The sequence below is a fragment of the Rhinolophus ferrumequinum genome, chromosome 12 (genome assembly GCF_004115265.2).
Source record: "Rhinolophus ferrumequinum isolate MPI-CBG mRhiFer1 chromosome 12, mRhiFer1_v1.p, whole genome shotgun sequence".
Lineage (NCBI taxonomy): Eukaryota > Metazoa > Chordata > Mammalia > Chiroptera > Rhinolophidae > Rhinolophus > Rhinolophus ferrumequinum.
The window spans coordinates 60774130-60796251 of NC_046295.1; the positions used below are offsets into that span (position 1 = coordinate 60774130).

Consider the following 22122-nt stretch of genomic DNA (forward strand, 5'->3'; position numbering starts at 1 on the left):
TCTAACATCTTTGGTACAGTTCCTGCTGTGCTAATTATCTGTCAATTAAAACTGGGAACAGCAGCTTCAGTAGACTATGAACCTCTGGATTCCTTGCTTAGCTGCTGTAGCAGCAGGGTTTCAACAGCAGTAGCACCTCGTAAGATAAGGATTGTCCTCAGATCTAATTGGACTTAAACTCCATGATGCCATTATTGCCATCGAAAGTGGCATGCTGATTGCCATAGCTTATAGGAAGAAAATAGTTGTTTAAATAATTAACCTAAAATCGCCTGGATGTACCAAACCCACATCCACATGTTTGAGGGACTCTTTTCTGGGTTGACCCTGCTACCAAGTGAGTATGAGTTAGTGTCCAGTCAGGAAAACAGAAATCGTTCTATTTCAAACAGGAAAAGGCTTACTCTTAGGAAATTGTTGCAGAGGTCCTGGAGGGTCTCACGGAGACGACCCAGATACCAGTTACGGGCTCTGCAGCCGCAGAGCTGAAACCAGCTGGCACTTGTTCCCGATGCAGGAGCCCAGGTGTGCACTGCTCTGCTCCTGATGGTGCTGTCTTACCTTTACATCTCATATCTCCTAGAACATGCATTCTCAACTTTATGGCCTCGGGATCCCTTTACTCTTTAATCTTTCATTTACCTAGTCTTGATTTTACTTGGTCCTTAAATATGTGCATTTTCGATGGTTGTGATCTAGGCCATAGTCCAAAGTTCGCACTATGGGAATGGTAAATACTATCCATATACTGTAAGGATTCCCAGGATTGTAACTCCAGTACACATCTTTCTTGGAGCCCCTACACTCATTCATTAAACTGCCAACTGGAAAACCTGTAACCTCCACGAACTCCTTAGGTTCCAGATTGACTCATCATTTATTCCCCCATCTGATTCTTCTCTTTTGTTCCTTTCCTTGCTTGCATCATCACCCTCTATCAAAACGCTGACATCACCCTTAATCCGCTGCGTCTCTTTGCCCAGTGAACCCAGGAGTCCTGTTGCTCCTCCTTCTTGAAGTCTCTGGAGTACTTGTTTCCACTGCCATTTAATTGCCTTAGTTCATGTCCTTACCTCACTGATATTCTTGCATTATCCTCCTCTAACTGGTCTATTCCCTGTCATAGTGGACTTTCTAAAAGGTAAATCTAATGAGGTCATTACTAGTTCATTTCTTAGATCCCTGGTGACCCAGAAAATAAGTCTAAAACTCACTGTTAGGACATATATGAGGTGCTTCATCATTACTTCTTTAGCCTCTTCAGCTCACTCTCATGTTGTCCATTGTCCCTCATTTTTCTGCAAGCCATTTGCCCTTTTACTTTTAAGATCTAAAAAGCTGCTTAAGGGCATTTCTTTTTTATTTTTTATAACTTGATTAATGAGAAAGCGTAATTTTAGGAGACCTAGCATAATGATGAGGTGTGAGGCCTCTGGAGTCTGACAGCCTGTGTTTGTGTCTCTGGAGCATGACTTACCAGCCACCGATAACCGTGATCAACTTATTGATCTCTCTAAGCCACAGCCTCATCATCTTTAAAAGGAGAGGAAAATAAACCTGTCTCATAGAGTTATTGTAAGAATTAAATTAGAAACGCCATGTTAGCATAGTATAGTTCTGATGTTTCGCGGCACTTAATTTTGTTTATATTGATGCTAATTTCTGTATCTGGGAACTAGATGACTGAACATGTATTGGCACTTGAGTGGCTTTGTGCTAGCATTGTATCAATGGGTAATGAAGGAAATGGAGACATTAACAAGTCCTTCAAAGTCATTACTCTGAACAAGATGTCAAATGCCAGATTTGCTCAGTGATAGTTTCTTAAACTGTACTTTCATAGCTATTAAATACCTTTATTTAAAATTCTGCAGGAAAAAAATCGTTCAATTGATAACGCGTGTCATCTATGTGTTAGGAAAACAGTGATGGCAAAATAACACAGTCCCTTGAACAGTTGAACTTGCATTCAGATGGGGAAAGGAAAAAAGAGGGAAACATAAAGTAATATTGCAAATCATGATGAATGATCTTAAAAAAAATAATGGCTTTCATTAAAAAAAAAACAAGGCACTTACACCTGGGATTGTTAGGCAATGCCTCACTGAGACTGTGATGTTTGAGAACTGGAGAAGGTACAGGGACTGGCCATCAAAGATGCCTGGTGTGTGTAAAGGTTCTGGGGCCGGAGAAAGTATGATTGGTGAAGTAAACCGGAGAAGGTCATTGTGGTTGGAGTGTGGTGTGTGGAGGATTGTTGAGGGTTGGGGACCCGAAATGAGATGAGATTTTTTTTTTTTTTAAAGTTTACTTTGCAGCTGGCTGAAGAATGGATTATAGGCTTGGGGACAGGAGAGGAAGCAGGGTATAACCCAGACCAGAGGTTGTTCTGGACTGGTCTTAAGTGAAAGTAGTGGAAAAAGGGGGAACTAGATAGGTTTGGGGTATAATTTAGAGATAGGACCTACCAGATAACATTAGTAAATTAGATGTGGGGGTCGGGGGGAAGGAATTGAAATCATTCAGGTTTCTGGTTCAAGCACTTGGATAGACAGTAGTGCCATTTATTGAAATGGAGACGGCAGATAATGGTGAGACGCATATGAGAGGGAAATCTTTAGAGTCCGAAGTCACGTATTGGTTGAGGAGAGAGTGGGATGTGAAGAAGTGGACCCAGCAGGGTGTGTGCAGAAGGGTATGGCTGTGTAGGGAAGAAAGCCCACAAATGGACCAGTTCCTGAAAAAGGAATTGGCATGCAACACGGGCGGCATGTTTTTGTTTTTAGGATGATATTCAAGAACATAGTTAACTGCTGATCTGGATAATTAAGTGGAGAGGGAAGGATGGGAGATGGACAAGAGAGGATAACCAAAAGGTCCAGTTCTGTGAGGAGACAAGAAAGGGAATGGTACCCAGAACACAAGTGGAAGAAAATACGGCTTAAGTGGGATAAGTTTAGTGGGAGAGAGTTGGCTTTCTTTCATTCACAGGGTTGCCTGACACCCCGTTTCTCCAAAAATAAGACCTAGCTGGACCATCAGCTCTAATGTGTCTTTTGGATCAAAAATTAATATAAGACCAAGTCTTATATTATACTTACTATATTTATATAAGACCTGGTCTTACAGTAAAATAAGACTGAGTCTTATATTAATTTTTGCTCCAAAAGATGCTTTAGAGCTGATTGTCTGGCTAGGTCTTATTTTCAGGGAAACACGGCATTTCCATGAAGAATGAATTAGAGTTGGAGAGAGCCTGTGTGAAGTGACTTACTGGAATGATAGTGCTTGGGGCGTTGTATCAGCTTTTTATGGTATGTGAAATTCTAACTTTCTAGTTTCTAACCTCCTTTTCCCCTCTGCTTGATAATAAAAGGTGTCAAAGGAAAAATTGAACTTGTTATAGCAGAGTTGATTGTTTGAAATGTTCCTCTTGTCAAAAATTATTTCATCTGGGCCGGCCCGGTGGCTCAGGCAGTTAGAGCTCCATGCTCCTAACTCCGAAGGCTGCCGGTTCGATTCCTACATGAGCCAGTGGGCTCTCAACCACGAGGTTGCCAGTTCAATTCCTCGAGTCCCGCAAGGGATGGTGGGCAGCGCCCCCTGCAACTAAGATTGAACACGGCACCTTGAGCTGAGCTGCCGCTGAGCTCCTGGATGGCTCAGTTGTTTGGAGCGCGTCCTCTCAACCACAAAGTTGCCAGTTCGACTCCCGCAAGGGATGGTGGGGCTGTGCCCCCTGCAACTAGCAATGGCAACTGGACCTGGAGCTGAGCTGCACCCTCCACAACTAAGACTGAAAAGACAACAACTTGAAGCTGAACGGCACCCTCCACAACTAAGATTGAAAGGACAACAACTTGACTTGGAAAAAAGGCCTGGAGTACACACTGTTCCCCCAATAAAGTCCTGTTCCCCTTCCCCAATAAAATCTTTAAAAAAAAAAAAATTATTTCATCTGTCTTTTCTTCCTGGTTACAGTCCCTGACCTGCTATTTCTATCCTATATTTGTGCTACGTTTGTACCCAATATTTTTATTATACTTATTAAACATACTGTATTAGTTTTCTGTTGCTGCTGTAATGTTACCACAAACTTAGTGGTAAAACAACACAGATTTATTATCTTATGTTAGAAATCTGACTTGGGGCTCACTGGACAAAAACACAAAATCTAGGGACTACATCACTGGGCTAAAATCAGGGCTACATTCCTTTTGGAGACTCTAGAGGAGGAGTTGTTTCATGTCCTTTCCAGCTTCTAGAAGCTGTCCACATTCCTTGGCTTATAGCCCCTTCCTCCATCATCAGACCAGCATAGCATCTCTGACCCTGCTTTTGTCCTCTCTTCTTTACATTTGTTTCTCTGACCCTCTTACCTGCTTCCCTCCTACTTTTAAGGACCCTTCGATTACAGTAGGCCCCCTCAGATAATCCGGAATAATTTTCCCATTTTAGCTGATTAGCAACCTTAATTCCCTTTTGCAAGGTAACCTAACATACCCTGTTTCCCTGAAAATAAGACCAAGTCAAACAATCAGCTCTAATGCGTCTTTTGGAGCAAAAATTAATATAAGACCGGGTATTACATTATATTATATACCCAGTCTTAGTAAGACCAGGTCTTATATTAATTTTTGCTCCAAAAGATGCATTAGAGCTGATGGTCTGGCTAGGTCTTATTTTCGGGGAAACACGGTAGGTTCCAGGGATTGGCAGGGGTGGGGGTGGGGAGGTCATTAGTTTCCCTACTCCAGACATGTTGTAGTTTATACTGTTATCGTCTTTGTATTTCCAGCACTGTAGTTCCTGAAACTTTGTATACATGTATGTACTCAAGAAAATGTGGAGAAAGTATTAATTATTAAATGTTCCCTTTCTTTCCCCTCCCGCCCCACACATCTTGTTGTAGTGACAGGTCAGTCTTACGAGAATATGGTGACTGAGATCATGTCAATGGGCTATGAACGAGAGCAAGTCATCGCAGCCCTGAGAGCCAGTTTCAACAACCCTGACAGAGCAGTGGAGTACCTTTTAATGGTGAGAAACGTATTGTACTCTCTTCATTCTAGTTGTTAAAGACCGAAAGCTCAAAGAAACAAAGATTTTAAAGGAACAGTAACGACTCACAGGAGAATAATAATGTATGCTAGATAATTTACATAATGCTTTTATTTTTTTCTTAGTATGTTAACATTTGCTTTGATAAAATGACCTCTTCTAAAAAATTTTGATGTGATTTTTGATGTGATTTTTAGTTACAAAACCTCATGGCTAACTGAGTTGTAAAATTGGCTATCCATTTCAAGTAGTACTTTCTACCCCAATTATGTCATCCACAAAGCATGACAGCTGTGTGTTGGCGGGGATGGGGCAGATTTTCCATCTAATTAATCCAACATTTTAGTCGCTTTTTTGACAGCATAATCCTGGATATACTATTTAGAGCAAAAGTTTCAAGTTAGAAGCCCAAGCCAAATTTTATTTGACTTATATTCTACATTTTTGTAATTAGTTCAACTTTTAAAAATTGGGAGATTTACTTAAAATTTCGGATAATTTGGTTTATCTAGACAACTTGGATCCCAAATTTTTGCAAGGGATTAGGAAAAGTTTTAGATCAGAGACTCTTAATTCACTCTTCTCCCATCCGTTCCCTGTTTCCTTACACAGCATTATGTGGCTCCTTGCCCGCTTTTGTCGGCATTTGAATTGTTAGCTTGTTTATAGTAGGCAGCAGTCAAGGGAATTTTGAATAAGTTACTGTTTTTTATTAGCATAAGAAACATTTTTGGAAAATAGGTTGTGGGCATGGACTGAAACCCTTGATATTTAATGACAATGAAATGAATGTCTTTCACAGATGCATCATGGGCTAAAGTTGTAGCATAGAATTTTGGAATAACAATAGATTGACATTTTTCAGTCTTAACATTGTATTTTATAATTATCTGGTGTTTTGCAGTATTATCAAAGTCTAAATTGCCCTAAAAATCATTTTTGAAATCCACAATCCTAACTCTTGGGGAAACACAGTCCACAGTTCAGCCCATTTCTTTGTTTCCGGGTTGAACTGTACTTCTGCTAGAAACTCCTTTTTAGATAGTAGTTTTGGCAGTCATAGTCATGAGTGAATTACAGCTCTGCCTCCAGCAGTTATTAGGTTGGTGCAAAAGTAATTGCGGTTTTTACAATTTTTAACCTTTTAAGCCACAGTTACTTTTGCACCAACTTAATGTTTGCCTCTAATTTATACCTGATTGGGAATTCTGTATCAGTTTAATAGTATCAGATATTTTGACCTAATAGATTTGAAATTTTGAAGCATAAAAAAAAATGAATCACTATTTTCAAAGTTGATACTGATATTTAGCATCAAATACAGATGAATAGATGAGAGAGCATTACTTGAAACGGTTTAAAGTGTTTTTTATATATTTACTGTTTGTTTCATAGACTGAAAAAGGAGAGGCTAGCTTTAACTGTTACTGGTTTTTGAAACCTCTGTATAAGTGAGGGTGAATGGATGGAAAGAAGAAATAGTGATCTAATAAAACGCTGAATGCAGTCTGAGAATTCAAGGTAGATCTGTAACAGTGATGATTAACTTTTTAATCTAGCAAACCTGTGTGAGAATTTGAGCGAGGCTTTGGACCCTCAGTCTTTAGTTTGTTAGTACTTACTAGCTCTTCATCCGAGAGTGGACTCTCAAAAACATTTGTTTCCAGTGCCTGAAGTGACATGTAATGCAGGCAGCCACTACTGTGCTGTTCATTATCCTTGATTCTGTTTTAAATTTATTTTTCAATTAGAGTTGACATAAAATATATTAGTTTCAGGTGTACAACATAGTAATTAGACATCTATATACTTTACAAAGCCTTGATTCTTTATATGTTTGTGAGTTTGGCTTCTGATTTATTGGGAAATGGAAGCATTTACCATTACAATCTTATTTCCTTCTTCATTTACCTTCCAAAATCTGTGAGGGTTTCATAAAGACTTTTTTAATAAGTTGTATATGACCAGTTTTGTAAATCCTTTGCATCAAAGTACGGTTTTCAAAAGCATCAGTACAGTTTTAAGTTATAGTGACTTCGGAAGATAAATGTACAAACTTAGAAAAAGCATCACCTAAATAATTATTTAAGGTTATTTTATACCTATTTACTTTGGTGAATTTTGAATAATCAACTTGAATTTTTAATATGTGATACTTTCTGGATGACACTGTCTCAGAACCATACATCAGTAGAGGAGATCCTCCTATTGGACACGGCCGTCCCCTGTTCCATCTGCATTAGACTTTTCTCCCCCAGGGGGTCATTTCAGAACTTCCATGTGTATATCATGACCTCTTTCTTTGGATGATCTTAAAGCGAGGGTTACAAACACAATCCTTCCTATTACTGATCTGGTGGAAGTTTCTATGAAGTTCAAAAATCAACTAGAATGTGTAGCATAAAAACCAGATATGTCCAATTTCAGTAAGATTTGTATTGATATTTTAAAATTTAAATCCGTTAATGTACATTATTACTTACATGCAAGTTTAGGATCCTGCCCCTAATACTTTCGTGTTGGATATAACATATGTCATTATGTAAACAACGTTTCATGACTTATTTTTTAAATTACAAAATCCCATACTTTATACGTTAGATCTGTACTGTCTAGTAAAGTAACTGTTAAGTACAAGTAGCTATTTAAATTTAATTAAGTTTTTAGTTTCTTAGTAACATTATCCATATTTCAAGTTCTCTGCAGCTCCATGTGACTAATGGAATTGTACTGGACAGCACAGGTACAGAAGGTTCCCATCAAGTTCTGCTGGGCAGTGCTGCCTTACCTTATAGTAATATGGGCCCGGCAGTAAGAGTAAGAGCTCTACACCGCACTCAAGCCATTTCTAATCTAATCTGAATATATGCAGCTTTCAAATAAGTCTGGATCCTTTCATTGAAGCAGACATCTGTTTGATGCTTTTGGAAATTAGACAAGGATATTGAATAGATTCATAAATCTTTTACTCTGTATAATGTTTAACTACCTTTAAATGATGGGATATTTTAAAGCGTGGAAATTGTGTTATAGGGAATCCCTGGAGACAGAGAAAGTCAGGCTGTGGTTGACCCCCCTCCAGCAGCCACTACTGGGGCTCCTCAGTCTTCAGTGGCTGCAGCTGCAGCAACTACGACAGCAACAACTACAACAACAAGTTCTGGAGGTAAAGTGGGATCTTCGGGACGGGGAGGAAATGGTCCTGAATTCTTAAAATAATTCACTCTAAACTATTTTGAGGTGAAGTTCATTCCCAAAGCATTTGGGTAACTCTTAAAGCACATTCTCTGTTCATTAAAAAAGGACCCAAAAGAAATTCTGCTAAATGACTATAAAAGGTATTCTTGCTTATATTAAACATCACTTGCTGCAGTTTTGTCAAAGGACATATTCTGTTTATTCTAAGAAAGAAATGCTTTCCATTTTGCATCCCACGTTACATTCTGAAACCATTTGAAATAGTTTGCTCACCTTCTCTCTTTGTAAGTGTCATAAAGTACGTATGATTTCAAAGCCAGTAGTATTTTAGTGGTTGTTATACAACCAAGGAAATAAAATTCCAAGAGGTTTAAAATCTTGTATCTAGAGGTGAAAACACACTTGAATTCAACTGTTCACATTTCCATTGCCAGAAGTTTGACTGCAAAGCGAAGTCTGGAGCCTTTGGTAAGCCTAGGAATTACTTAGTGCTCTCCTGCATTCCTTCTCCTGTATATTGATAAAGTGTTCAAACTGTTAATTTTGAAGAGGCCATTCTTTGATTTTGATACATTTCCTAGCTCCAGTTATGGCAATCAGCTCTAGTTGACAGAATCCCCAAGCATTTTGTGTACCAGATTCGGCATGGGAATGGAAAGAGGAGGCCACACTTTGGGGTCAGATTCGGGGTGCTGTCCCATTCAGCAGCACTTACTGGGTAATTTAGTTTCTGAGTTTCATTTTCTTCATCCGTCAAACTAGTGTTACACAAAAAATAAGTATCGATGTTATGTGGTCATTTTAATTTGAATGTCTCATCACTCATCAGTAACTTCAAAAACAATTATCTGCAATTTTTGGTTTCCTATAGCATAACCAGACAAATACCACCATCCCCAAAAGTCACAAGCTCTGTATCTTACTTGGCATTATTAATATTTATTATTATAAAAGGATCTTGAACTAAAGAGTTCTGAATGTATTAATACATACTAGATTGTCTTGTGGCTTAATTTATCTCAAGTTTTTATGGATCTCAAATGTTTGAAATTTGATAGTAACCAAAAATCACCTTCTAATTGTAATTCAGTTTGTATTAATAAAATGCCTTCTGATCTGCACACCTGAACTCTTAACTTTTAAGTATTAAATATCTTTCACTTATTTGGTTTAGAATTTCCCAGAAATTTAAGCTCAGATTGTATTCTTTGAGGGTTTTGGTTGCATTATAAAATAAGTGGGTTTTTTGTTTTTGTTAGTCCTAGTATATATTTTTCTTAGGAACTTCTGAGCAACAGTAACAACTTCTAGTTCTTTTAATTTTGATAGAGTGCAGGCAGGGCACAGGTCCTCAGGATTACTTGAGCATATTGGATACCCAGTGCAATTGTAGGAAAACTTGCTTTTAGTGTTCTGTACTTTCTAACTTTGCTAATGGGGAATCATTTCTGCAGTATGAGATTTGGAAGTTGGTACAGTTTGAAGATTTTTGTCATTATTTATTTCATTTTATATACATCTGAGAACTCAAATTAGATTTTTTACTTTCCAGTGTCTGCTGTCTAAATTATGATTGAAACAGCTCTTTGTATATGTAATTGCTACTTTTGTTTAAAAATGTTTATGTGTATTTTAGGACATCCCCTTGAATTTTTACGGAATCAGCCTCAGTTTCAACAGATGAGACAAATTATTCAACAGAATCCTTCCCTGCTTCCAGCCTTGCTACAACAGATAGGTCGAGAAAATCCTCAATTACTGCAGGTGACTGTTTAATCAGTGTTAATTTCAAAAGTGGGTTTAGAGTGTATCAACATTTTGAAAAAGTCCATGGGTACCCTTTTCTCCTCTACCAATTCGAAGAACCGTTCTTCTAAGCTACATTCAGTAGAATACGCTATATAGACAGACAATACTATTAAAAGAACTGGGGTGGAGGTTGGGTAAATTTTAGTTGGTCAGATAATAAGTTTGGGAAACACTTGATTAAAACTCTTTAGCAAAGAAACTATTTATTAAATCTTTTTTTCCCAAGCTTATTACTAGTTGAGCACTGCCTCTTAGAAAACATACTCATGGCCTTAATTAATATTTAGGTCATGAATTATTTGAATTTTGTACAGCATTGTACTGCCTGTTAGTGTGGAAGATATAAGTTCTGTTTTTTTCTTAGAGTTCCCAAGTAGTTTTTAACATTGATTTGGGGGTGTGGGCAGGGTACATCTCTTAAAAAGAATTTGAAATCTCTGAATTCTTCACTGTTTACCTCACTCAAAGAGTACTGAGCTTCTTTAATAACATACAAGAAATCGTATCCTTCCAAAGACTAATCTAGAATCATTCTAAAATATTGCAGTTGCAAAGTTACAGCTTTCTCCCCAATTATTTGTATTTTAGAATTCTTATTTTCCTGAAGATACTTTATATCAATCTGTTGTTTTTCTCTGTCCTTCAAATCACCACAGCAAATTAGCCAACACCAGGAGCATTTTATTCAGATGTTAAATGAACCAGTTCAAGAAGCTGGTGGTCAAGGAGGAGGGGGTGGAGGTGGCAGTGGAGGAATTGCAGAAGCTGGAAGTGGTCATATGAACTACATTCAAGTAACGCCTCAGGAAAAAGAAGCTATAGAAAGGGTGAGTTTAAGTAAAACTACAAATTTAGTTCTTTAGTCACGAGAGCCCCAGTTCAAACGCTCAGTAGTCACGTGGGGCTAGTGTCCAGTGCGTTGGACAGCGCTGATACAGAGTGTTTCTATCACAGGAGGTAGTTCTGTTGGACAGAGCCAAATAGAGCATTGCCCTAGGGATTGCAGTAAAGACTCTCTCTTTCCAGCCTTGCTCTCCCGTCCTTTGTAAAGCCAAAAGACTAGCAGTGAATACTATTCTAGCATGAAATAAGTTATAAATATATTAAGGAACTAAAAATTTCATTGACGTTTTCAAATTCAGGAAGAAAAAACTGATCTTAAGGTATATTGTATACCCAATTCAAGATTATCTAATTTTTTATTTATATTTCAAATTTTACTTCACTATCACTAAAATGTAAAATAGATATTTATATGAATTATATAAAAAATGATGTGCAGTAAACATTAGAACCTGGTATCCGGATTCTCTTCCATCCTTCCCAAGTTGACCAGTATAGGTTGTGGCACTGCAGTAACCAAGTTTTTATGTTGCTGTGACTAGTCACTCGTTTTCTCTGGACCCCATTGCTAACAGTTGTAAATAGGGAATCATAGTACAGGTACTTGCCCTTTCTTATCCTACAGAGTGTTCTGAGAAGGAAATTCGATAAAGTGCATTTTACCTTAATACTTAGAAAACCACCTGGACAATAATTTGTCCTTGTGTATGATACAAACATATCAAGTGTTCAAGGTTTATAATTATATATTTCTTAAAAGATATTTTATATGTCATGCTGGTATTTTCCCCTCTCAAAGAACCAAATAACAGAAGTGAGTAAATGACAATTGTTCTATAGCAACCTTTTTTTTTTTTAGGTTAGTGTTATCTATCAGGTTATTGGTTTCTGTGTTGAGAAATTTTTTCTTTTGTTGCTGTGCTATTTTACTGTCATGCTAAGTGAAGAATGCCTAACCCAAGGTCAAAAGGTTTATTCTTACCTGTTCTCTGAAGAGCTTATTACAGCTCTTTTTACATATGGGTTTGTGATCCATATTGAGTTACTTTTTGTTTATGGTGTGAGATGTAGGAGTCTAGCTATATTCTTTTGCATCTGGTTATCCAGTTGCCCCAGCACTGTTTATTGAAAATAGACCCCACTATATTGTCTTGGTATTCTTATTCAAAATCAATTGACTGTAAATGTGAGGATTTATTTATGGGCTCTCGATTCTGTGCCATTGATCTATATGTTTATCCTCATGCTATATGTTTATCTTTATGCCAGTGTCTCACTGTCTTGATTACTATGTCTTTATAGTATAAAGTTTTTAAATCATGACATGTGAGTGCTCCAGTTTTGTTCTTAACGATTGTTTTGGCTCTTCTGGATCCCTTGCATTTCCATATCAATTTTAGGAACAGCCTGATTTCTACAAAAAGAGAAAACTGGCTGGGATTTACATAGATGTTGTGTTTTTTTCTGTAGATTAATTTGGGGAGTATTGCCATGTTAGCAGTAGTAAGTCTTACCAACCCATGAATATGGGATGTTTTTCCATTTGTTACTAGATTTTGTATCATTTCTGAAAGAAATGAAGTATAGTGTTCAGTTTATACTTCTTGTGTTAAATTTATTCCTAAGTATTTTTATTGTTTCTGATGCTATTATAAATGAAATTGTTTTCTTAATTTCATTTTTGGATTGTTCATTGCTAGTTTTATAGAAATAGAATTTAATTTTGTATATTGATCTTCTATCTTGCAACCTTTGTGAACTCATGTATTAATTCTGATCCTTTGTGTGTGTGTATGTGTCTTAGGATACCATTTGCAAGTAGACCTAGTTTTACTTCTTCTTAATGTAGATGCTCTTATTTATTTGTTTTTTTGCCTGATTGCTCTATCTAGAGCCTCCTGTGTATTGTTGAATAAAAATGACAAGAGCCAATATACTTGTCTTGTTCCAGATCTTACAGGAAACATTTCAGTCTTTCACTATTATTAGGTATGATGTTAGCTGTGCATTTTATCAGGTTCCTTTTATTGGGTTGAAGACGATTCCTTCTTTTCCTAGTTTGTTTAGTGTTTTCTCACAAATGGTGTTCGATTTTGTCAAATGTTTTTTCTGTTGTCATTCAGATGATCGTGTGGGTTTTGTTCCTTTTCCTGTTAATATGCTTTATTACATTGATCCTTTGTATGTTGGACCAACCTTGGATTCCTAGGATAAATCTTGGTTATGGTGTAAAATCCTTTTTATGTGTTGCTCGATTTGGTCTGTTAATATTTTGTTCAGGATTTCTGCATCTGTCTTCAGAAGAAATATTGGACTAGGTTTTTTGTTTTGTTTTTTTGCAATGTCTGTGTCTGGTTTTGTACCAATGTAATGCTGGGCCTTATAGAATGAGTTGGAAAGTATTCCCTCAACTTTGGGGAAGTTCTGTGACTACTGATTCAATCTCTTTACTTATTATAGGCCTATTCAGATTTTCTGTTTCTTTTTGAGTCGATTTGTCTAGTTCATCTAAGTTATCTAATTTGTTGGCATACAGTTCATAGTATTTCCTTATTAATATTACCTATTTCTATAAAAAGTAGTTATGTTTCCACATTTACTTCTGATTTTAGTAATTTTAGTCCTCAGATTTCTTTTTTCACCTGTCAGTTTGGCTAAAGATTGGTCGATATTGTAGATCTAAAGAAAAAAAGAACCAACTTTTGGTTTTGTTGAGTCTCTCTGTTGTTTTCTTAGCCTCCATTTTATTTGTTTTTTCTCTAATTTTTATTATTTTCCTCCTTCGCTTGCCTTGGATTTAATCTCCTCTTCGTATTTCCTAATTTCTTAAGGTGGAAGCTTAGGCTATTGGTTTAAGATCTTTCTTAATATAGATGTTTACAGCTATAAACTTCCCTCTGAGTGCAGCTACAGCAGCATCCCATAAGGTGTAGTGCACCATGGTTTTCTTTTGTTTGCATTGTGGTTTTGTTTTCATTCACCTCAGAATATTTTCTAATTTCCTTTGTGATTTCTTTTTTGATCCATTGGTTGTTTAGGATTGTGTCAATTTACACATCTTTATGAATTCTCAAGTTTTCTTCTGTTACTAAATGTAAATTCATTGTATTGTGGTCAGAGAACATACTTTGTATAATTTTGATCCTTTTAAATTTATTGAGGCTTGTTTTGTGGCCTAACATGGTCTTTATGGAGAGTGTTCCGTGTGTACTTGAAAAGGATGTGTAATCTCTGTTGTTGAGTGTTCCGTAAATGTCTGTTAGGTCTAGCTGATTTATATGTTTGTTCAGGTCTTCTGTTTCCTTCTTTGTCTTCTGCCTGTCTGTTCGAATGTGGGGCTATTGAAGTCGCCAACTAGTGTTACTGAATTGCCTGTTTCTCCCTTCATTTGCTTCTGTCGGTTTTTGATTCATGTATTTTGGGGCTCTTATATATGTGTATATATGTTTATTTTATATATGAAGTCTTCCTGGTGTTTTAGCACCATAAAATGTCCTTTGTTGTTAGTAACAATTTTTATCATAAAGTCTGTTTTGTCTGATATTAAGACAGCCACTCCAGCTGTCTTTTTGTAAATGTTTGCATGGTATATATCTTTTTCCATCCTTTTATTTTCAGCATATTTGTGTCTTTGAATCTAAAGTGTATGTCTTGTAGAAGCATATAGTTGGATCGTTCCCCATCTACCTTTTATTTCAGCTAGCCCAGCTTTAATCTGGACAAGACCTAGGTAACAAAATCATTTTTGAGTTTCTTCTCCTTTTATGTATGAATAGTTAATCATGCTGAATTGGGATTTATGCCCAGTTTTTTAAGGTCGTTTTTTGATCTGGTCTAATGCAAAGCAGTTGAGACAATTGAGGAGGGGGTTCATAAATGACATTTGGCTGACAAGTATATAGTTACAGTACCTAGTGAATTAGATTATCGGCCTGAGTGTGTGAAGACGTTCAAAGCAGTGATTATTGAGTCACAAGTGATTTTTAATAGACTAGGAAAATGAAAGCGGCTCATATCACCATTTAAAATGCTACAAAAATTAAGCAGATAAAAATAGAACACAATATATCTTAATCTCAGAATATATTGTGTAATATTAATAATTGGTCATTCGTTTTCCTAGTGTGAAGTGTTTCGTAAGGCAAGGTGGTTGAGAATGATATTTGACCCTAATGAAAGATAAGACTGTCTTTACAGATAATTAGATGTGGTAGTTAAACTCCAGTTGCTCTCATCTGTATCTTCACCACTCGTATACTAAAACCCATTTTATTACAAATTCTGTGGGGTCAATTAATTTTTAAAACCGCCATAATAAGCAATTAATTTTTAGTGTTAATGCAATGAGTGTTAGCAAAGTATCTGTTAGTCTTATCGCTTTAACTAGGAACAAAGAATTTTGTAGGTGGTTATTAAAGGCCCAGGTTCCATTTTAGCCTAGCCTCTTGGGTTGGATAATGCATCCATATTTGGATAGGATGAATTGGTATAAAATTCTCAAGAGCTTTTTGTGTCTTTTTTGTAGTGTTTTCAAATGATCTGTCAGTAGTGCTATGCTGGAGTCCATAATATGTTTTCTTTCTTTTTTTCCAGTTAAAGGCATTAGGATTTCCTGAAGGACTTGTGATACAAGCTTACTTTGCTTGTGAGAAGAATGAGAATTTGGCTGCCAATTTTCTTCTACAGCAAAACTTTGATGAAGATTGAAAGGGACTTTTTTGTGTTGTTGTTTTTTTTTTTTTTTTTTTTAATCTCACACTTCACACCAGTGCATTACACTAACTTGTTCACTGGATTGTCTGGGATGACTTGGGCTCATATCCATACTACTTGGTATAAGATAGATTGTTGGGGGTGGGGAGGGAGGGATCTAGGATATAGGGCAGGGATCAATACCGTGCATGTCTGCTTCAATTAGCAGATGCTGCAAATCCACAGTGTGTAAAATATTATACAACCAAAAATCAGCTTTTGCAGGTCTTTGTTTCTTGTATAAAACAGTAGATAACTTCCTAGGTTTCACTCTTTTTAGTGTACTAGATCCAGAAATTTAGTGTAATGCCCTGCTTTGTATCTCTTTGAGTTAACATTGGTTTCAGAAAGAATCTTTGCTACCTAGAATCTACAGTCTCTCTTTCATGGCAACACTGGATAATGGCTTTGTGAAATTGAAAACAATTTTGAAACAACTATAAACAGAAATGCCAAATTATTGATGGTTATTGTTGCTGCTTCAAATAAGTATAAAATTAATGTCAAGAAAGCCTATTCTTTCCTGTTAAATACTTGGGGTGGGGAAAGGGAGAAGGGGACCCTTTTCTTAAAATGAAAATAATTACTGCTATTTTAAAATCTCTTGATCATTGAATGTGAGACCCTTCTAACATGATTTGAGAAGCTGTACAAGTATAGGCAGAGTTATTTTCCTGTTTACATTTTTTTGGTTTGTTTTGGGGGGAAATTGGTAGGTGTCTAATTACTGTTTACTTCATTGTTATATTGCAGTAAAAGTTTTAAAACCATCATTGCATGTTTGCTTTTGATGTATCCCTTTGTGAAAGTAGCACCTTGGGGCCAATGGAGAAATGCAGCATTCACTCTCCCTCTCTTCCCTTCCCTCAGCAGAAATGTGTTTGTCAGCAAGTCGTGACTTCAAACTGCTGCCTTTTTTAAAACCTACAAAATGCTGATTCAGTTCAAATTTAATGCAAATGTTTCGAAACTGGGTTTCTAATATTTGTAAATGTTTTTCCTTATTAGATAAGAATGTATGACCATTAAAGTCATTAGGAGTCTACTGCTTTCCAAAAGAGAAGGTGGACAGAACTATAATCCAGCATCTTTTATTGCATTGGAAATACTGGTGAAGTCTTTTGGAAGGGTTGGGAGATGTGGCTGGGAAAATACTTTGGAAAATATACAATCAAGATATCTCATGGCATATTAAAAAAAATCTTAATAGCAGTGTTGGCTTTTATTTGGATTTTTTTCATCTCAGTTTTTTCTTTGGAATATCCTTCATTGGCATTATTTGATCATAAAGACTGGATAGATGCTACTTGTTCAGTTTTTCAAATCTATTTTCCTGAATATAAACAAGACTATTTAAAGAAATATTTTTTTTCCTACCATCTGATACTGAGTTAAGAAGATGAATTTGCACAGATTTCTCCCTGCAAATAATCCTTAGCACTGTCTGGTAATGACTTCTAAGCTTTTATGTCATGCACTCGTAACCTATCTCATGAAAATGAATGAAACCATAATTTCTCCCCACAATGTTAATTATGCGGTTTAATCTTCATGTGTGTATTCCATGAACGCAACAGGCCTTTGGACTTTGTATTACGTAATGTGTTTTATAATGGATCATGCAAAATGTCTCAGGAGAATAAAATGAGAATTCGTACATACGTTCATCTTTCAAGGCAGAGCAATGAGTTGGGAAGAGGGGTGGCTTTTCTGGTCGGATAATGGAATAAGTTCATTTATTTTATGACATTTTATCTGCTCCCTAATTGCTCAGAGTATAGCGAAAACTGGAAAAAAGGAGAAAAACAGCAACAGCCTCTTCCTTACTCTGGAAAGTGACAGCAGAAGTTGGTGGCATGGAGCTTTTGTCCTTGGACAACAGAACTACAAATAGTGGGATTAATAATTACCAGAAGACAGTTCAGGCCAAGCTTTGACCATTCTTTACGATATCTTGTTTGTCTGCTTAAAGAACCAGCCAAGGTGCTATGAAAGAAATAGGCTTTTTGTGACCTTTTGCTGTTGTCTTTTACTTTACAGTTTTGGTAAATCTCTTAATGTAAGTGACTATTTGACTTTGGAATTTTGCATTTGAAGTATTATGTCATCTATTTCTTGAAATGTTTTTATTGTTTAGTTGCTCTGGAAAATGTGAGGAAGCTTAAGTTTATATTTGTTAAATTCTTATTGCCATCCTCAAGTCAAATATGTCTTTACATTGTTTAAAAATACCGAAGTGTTCCACCAGATAATTTTTTCCTGTACTAGATGGCTAGGACTCTAGAGAATTAATTATAAAATATTTTCAATACATCTAGCATTGCATTTCTCATTTTTTAAAGTGATTTTGCCATGTAGAATCTTAGACTGAAATTTGGCAATGCCTCTATCACCGATACTTTTGTTTTCTTTAGTAAATGGTGAATGTAGCATGTAGAAGGCACTAGGTCAGTTTTATTGGGTCTCCTGTTTTCTCAACTAAAACATCAAAACAGGTGGGATATTTGATGGAACATAAATCAGCGTTCCTGAGGGCTTGAGCGATTTCAGTAAATCCCCGTTTTTCCCCATACTTCACGTCTTACAGCAGCCAACCTAAGACTGCTGTACAATATCCAACCAAAAGTGAGCAATTGCAGGGAGTAAGCCCTTCCTAATAACCAAGTCCATTTTGGTGAGTTCCCTGCCATGAGGCTCAGATACAACATGTCCTTTCAGTTGACCTCCCAGGTCCATTTTGTTTTATTTCGTTCTTCTAAGTCATGGGCTGGCAAACTCCAGCCCCATGAGCCACATCTGGCTCACTGCCTGTTGTATGGTCCATGCGCTAAGAATGGTCTTTACATTTTTAAACAGTTAAAAAACAAAAATTCAAATTTTAGTGTCCATAAATAGTTTTGAAACACAATCGTGCTCATTTGTTTACACATTGTCTATATCTCCTTCTGTGCCGAGGAGGTTCGATGTTGAATAGTTGCAACAGTCAAAGGCTGCAAAGCCTAAATAATTACTGCCTGGCCCTTTACAGAAAGAGTTTGCCATCCCTGTTCTAATCTGTGATAACCTGTCATGTTAAATTATATGATGCTTTTTATTCCTTTTTGTCATTGGCCTCTATTTCAGGCCTTAGCCTCACTTTGGTTTGCTTGTTACTATGCCAGGTTCTTTCCAGAGGAGTTGTACCAGCCTCACATCTCCACTGTTGAAGGAGCATGTATGTGGTGTCTTGAAATTCTTTTTTGCTGTCGCCACACTATTTCTTGCTCTCATGGTAAGATAATGAAATTCAGCACTAAGCACACTGTCAGAAGCACCTGGCATAGTGATGAATCAACCAGGAAAAAAGTGAGGTGACTCCTTGCACTCTGTAATCAGAGTTGGGGCAATGAACAGCTGGAAAAGAGTGGCTAGAACCCTGGAAGGAGAAGTGTTTCGCCTGTTTGGGTGGCAGACTAGTTTCTAGAACTGTGTGTGGGCAGTGGGGATGGGAGGATGGGAGGAGCAGTGACGAGGAGGCAGGGAGTGAAAGCTTGGACTTGCTAGGAAAAAGCACTGCAGGGTTTGGGGACCGCGGGGACTATGGTAGTGACAAATGGGTTGTAAAAGGCCTTCCCTATCATGATGCGGTTAGATTTGGGAAACTGAAGAGGCTGGGAGCACCAAAGAAACATCAGTGATGACAAATTGGCTTCATAAGTAGTGCTACAAATCAAAATGAATGGAAACATGGTCTCTGCCACTGAGCTTGAAATATGAAGACAGACTATTGGAATCATAATGGATCCTTTAATAGCTGTAGAGTAACCCAGGAGCACAAATAAGGAAATAGTCACCCAGACTCGGGCCTCATTTCACTCAAAAGTTTCCTTGTTGACCTAGGGCCTCCACTTTTCCATCTGGCTCAGGATGTTACTTACAGAGGTGACAGGACAGGTACCTGTCCTCTCAGCTCATGCAGTGACCTGGGTGGGCACCTGGGGAACATGGCCTCCTCAGCCCTAGCCCCAAGCAGCCTCATCTTCCCCCGAATGTTTTGTACACGTAGGTTTGCTGTGGTGACAATGTTGGGAAGCCACTGTCCTACTAGCCCTCTACATGGTCCTCTTGTTTCTTTCTGACCTTCCACACTTAAGCAGGACTCTACCAGCGCTGGGTACTGCCTACGGAATAGCCACCTTAAGGCTCAAAGGATGTTTTCATATAGAGCCTGTATTTGGTTATTGACAGCTTTTATCTCTGTAGCAAAGTCCAAAACGGTCTCAGAACTGCTTTTACAGTGTTTGTGAATTATAGAAGCCAGTCTGGGTTTTATTTGCTTGTAATAGCAGATTAGAAGAACACGTGATAAATTCAAAACTGGTTACAAATTGGATGAGAATGAAGGGGGCTGGTGGGGGTAGGCTTGGGGTTAGGGTTCTTTTGAATGATTTTAGGAAACCTAAAGTGATTTTTGCAACTTTTTAGTTTAGGGTTCTTTGTATTCAAATTTCTTGGTCAAGTAGGCCTGCTTCTGCTTGTTTGCAGCATTTTGACTAATTTTTATGTAGTCTCCAGTTCAAAAGAAATTAAAAGGAAGTTAAATATTTTCACAAGTGGTTACTACTTGAATTGTAAAATATTTTCGTATCTTTAACTTTGGTGGTAGAATTTTTACACCATATTTGCATTTCTGCAAAGAGCATTAACTTCCGTCCTTAAACAATTTCAAACGTACAGAAAAGTTGTAGGAACAGCACAAAGAGCTTCCATTTACCACCACCCCTCCCCAAACCCCTCTAAGCTTCGCGGTGGACCCCCCCTCTAAGCTTCGCGGTGGACCCAGTAAATGCCCACCGTAGCAAAAGGATCCGATCCAGTCTAACACGCTGCATTTAGTCTCCTGCAATCCATGCTCTTTCTCAGCCCTTCTTGATCTTTATAAATAACCTTACCACTTTTCTAAGAACAAGACGGTTGTCTTATAGACTGCCCCTCAGTTTGCGTTTGGTGTTTTCGTGACTAGATTCAAGTTAGGCGCATTTGAAGAAGTACCACAGAAGTGTTCTGTGCTCTTTCCTGCATCCCCTGAGATGGCACACAGTGTTGATTTGTCCCATCACTAATCGTGTTGGGCCGTTCAACGGAGGTAGTCGTGTCTGCCAGGCTTCTCCACGGGACAGTTACTGTTTGTCCCTTTGTATTGAATAAATATTTTATGGGGAGATATTTGGAGACTTAGTATCTTATTTCTCATCAAAATTTGCCCATTAGTTTTAGTATCCACTGATATTTCTTGCCTCAATTAATTACTACTAAGATGATTGTCAAGTGGTAGTTTTTAAATGACATAATAGCTTCTGCATGTATTAGCTTGCATTCTGTATTCTGGCATTCTCTTTCCCCACTTATAATTTGCTTCCCTGTGGACTCAGATTCCTTTTTTATTCAGTGGTATATGATCCATTACTACCGTGATTTTGATGCTCGAGTTGTCCCAGGTTTTGCCATTGTGTGGACCATTAAAGCTCGGTGTTGTTTTTTCCATGCCCCTGTCACTCTTGGGTACTTCCTTACTTTCTGACTCAGTAATATATTCCAGACTTTTGTACTTTGTGTGCCCGAGCCTTGAAATTCGCCATTTCTTCAGGGAGCTCTGGTTCCCTTTCGTGAAGATTATATTTAGGAACCAAAACTTTATGCTGGGTGTGCTCATCGTTTCTGGGGTCTCACAGCTCCCAGCCACCTGTGTGGCTCGTGGAAAACAACACACGTACACACATTTATTTCTTTCTGTGTCTATAGACAGTTGAAAGTTCAAGTTCACACAGGTACCTTTAAGTCTAATTCAGCAGCACAACATTACTTCTAGCTTGTCCCTTCCCATATTTCTAACTCCTTTCCTGGACAGTGAGAAACTTGGCTCCTCTTACTCAATATGTTTCCTTCTTTGGCATCTCCCCTGTGTGTAACCAATCTTAGGCACTGCTGCCCTTGTTGTTTGAGTGCCGAGCTGTCACCTCACTTGGCCGCTTTCTTTGCATAAATGTTACTTTTCATTGGATTTAAATGGAGGTGAAAATGTGTTCAGATAATTTCTTCTGAATTTAGCACGCCAATAACAGCACCTCCATACATGAAAGAGAAGGCCTTATTTATTCTGTTCCAGTTGCAGTGCCAGCACATCCGTCTCCAGATGCCCTGGCCTCTCAGCACGGGGGGTTGAAGTCCTGGGTGAGTTTTCTCAGTTACCTTTTTTTGGGATCAGCGTGAGGTTTATGAGCTAAGGGTAAAGGAGACTCAGGAGGAGCAGACTGGAATGCAACCCACACACTGAGCTATTTGTGGTTTCCCCCCCAGGAACTGTGCTGTCACTCCTTTGTGACACATGCTGCTTCCCCTGGTTCATACATTCAGCAAATGAGCAGTCATGGAGGGCCAAGCACTTGGCTTGAATTGTTCCCACCTCCTTTATCTTGCTAA

General features: G+C 37.7%; 1 protein-coding gene across 2 annotated transcripts in view; it reads left to right on the top strand.

The window, feature by feature from the left end:
* RAD23B (RAD23 homolog B, nucleotide excision repair protein) overlaps window positions 1-16875 on the top strand; it is a 44399-nt gene extending 27524 nt beyond the window's left edge. The window contains exons 6-10 of one of the 2 annotated variants that reach the window (XM_033124002.1): window positions 4913-5040; window positions 8095-8227; window positions 9896-10023; window positions 10725-10895; window positions 15505-16875. In XM_033124002.1, coding sequence (XP_032979893.1) covers window positions 4913-5040; window positions 8095-8227; window positions 9896-10023; window positions 10725-10895; window positions 15505-15618 — 674 coding nt within the window. In that variant the 3' untranslated portion in view covers window positions 15619-16875. The remainder of the gene's footprint in view (window positions 1-4912; window positions 5041-8094; window positions 8228-9895; window positions 10024-10724; window positions 10896-15504) is intronic. The other variant, XM_033124003.1, reaches the window with a different exon arrangement.
* The last annotated feature ends 5247 nt before the right edge of the window (window positions 16876-22122 follow it).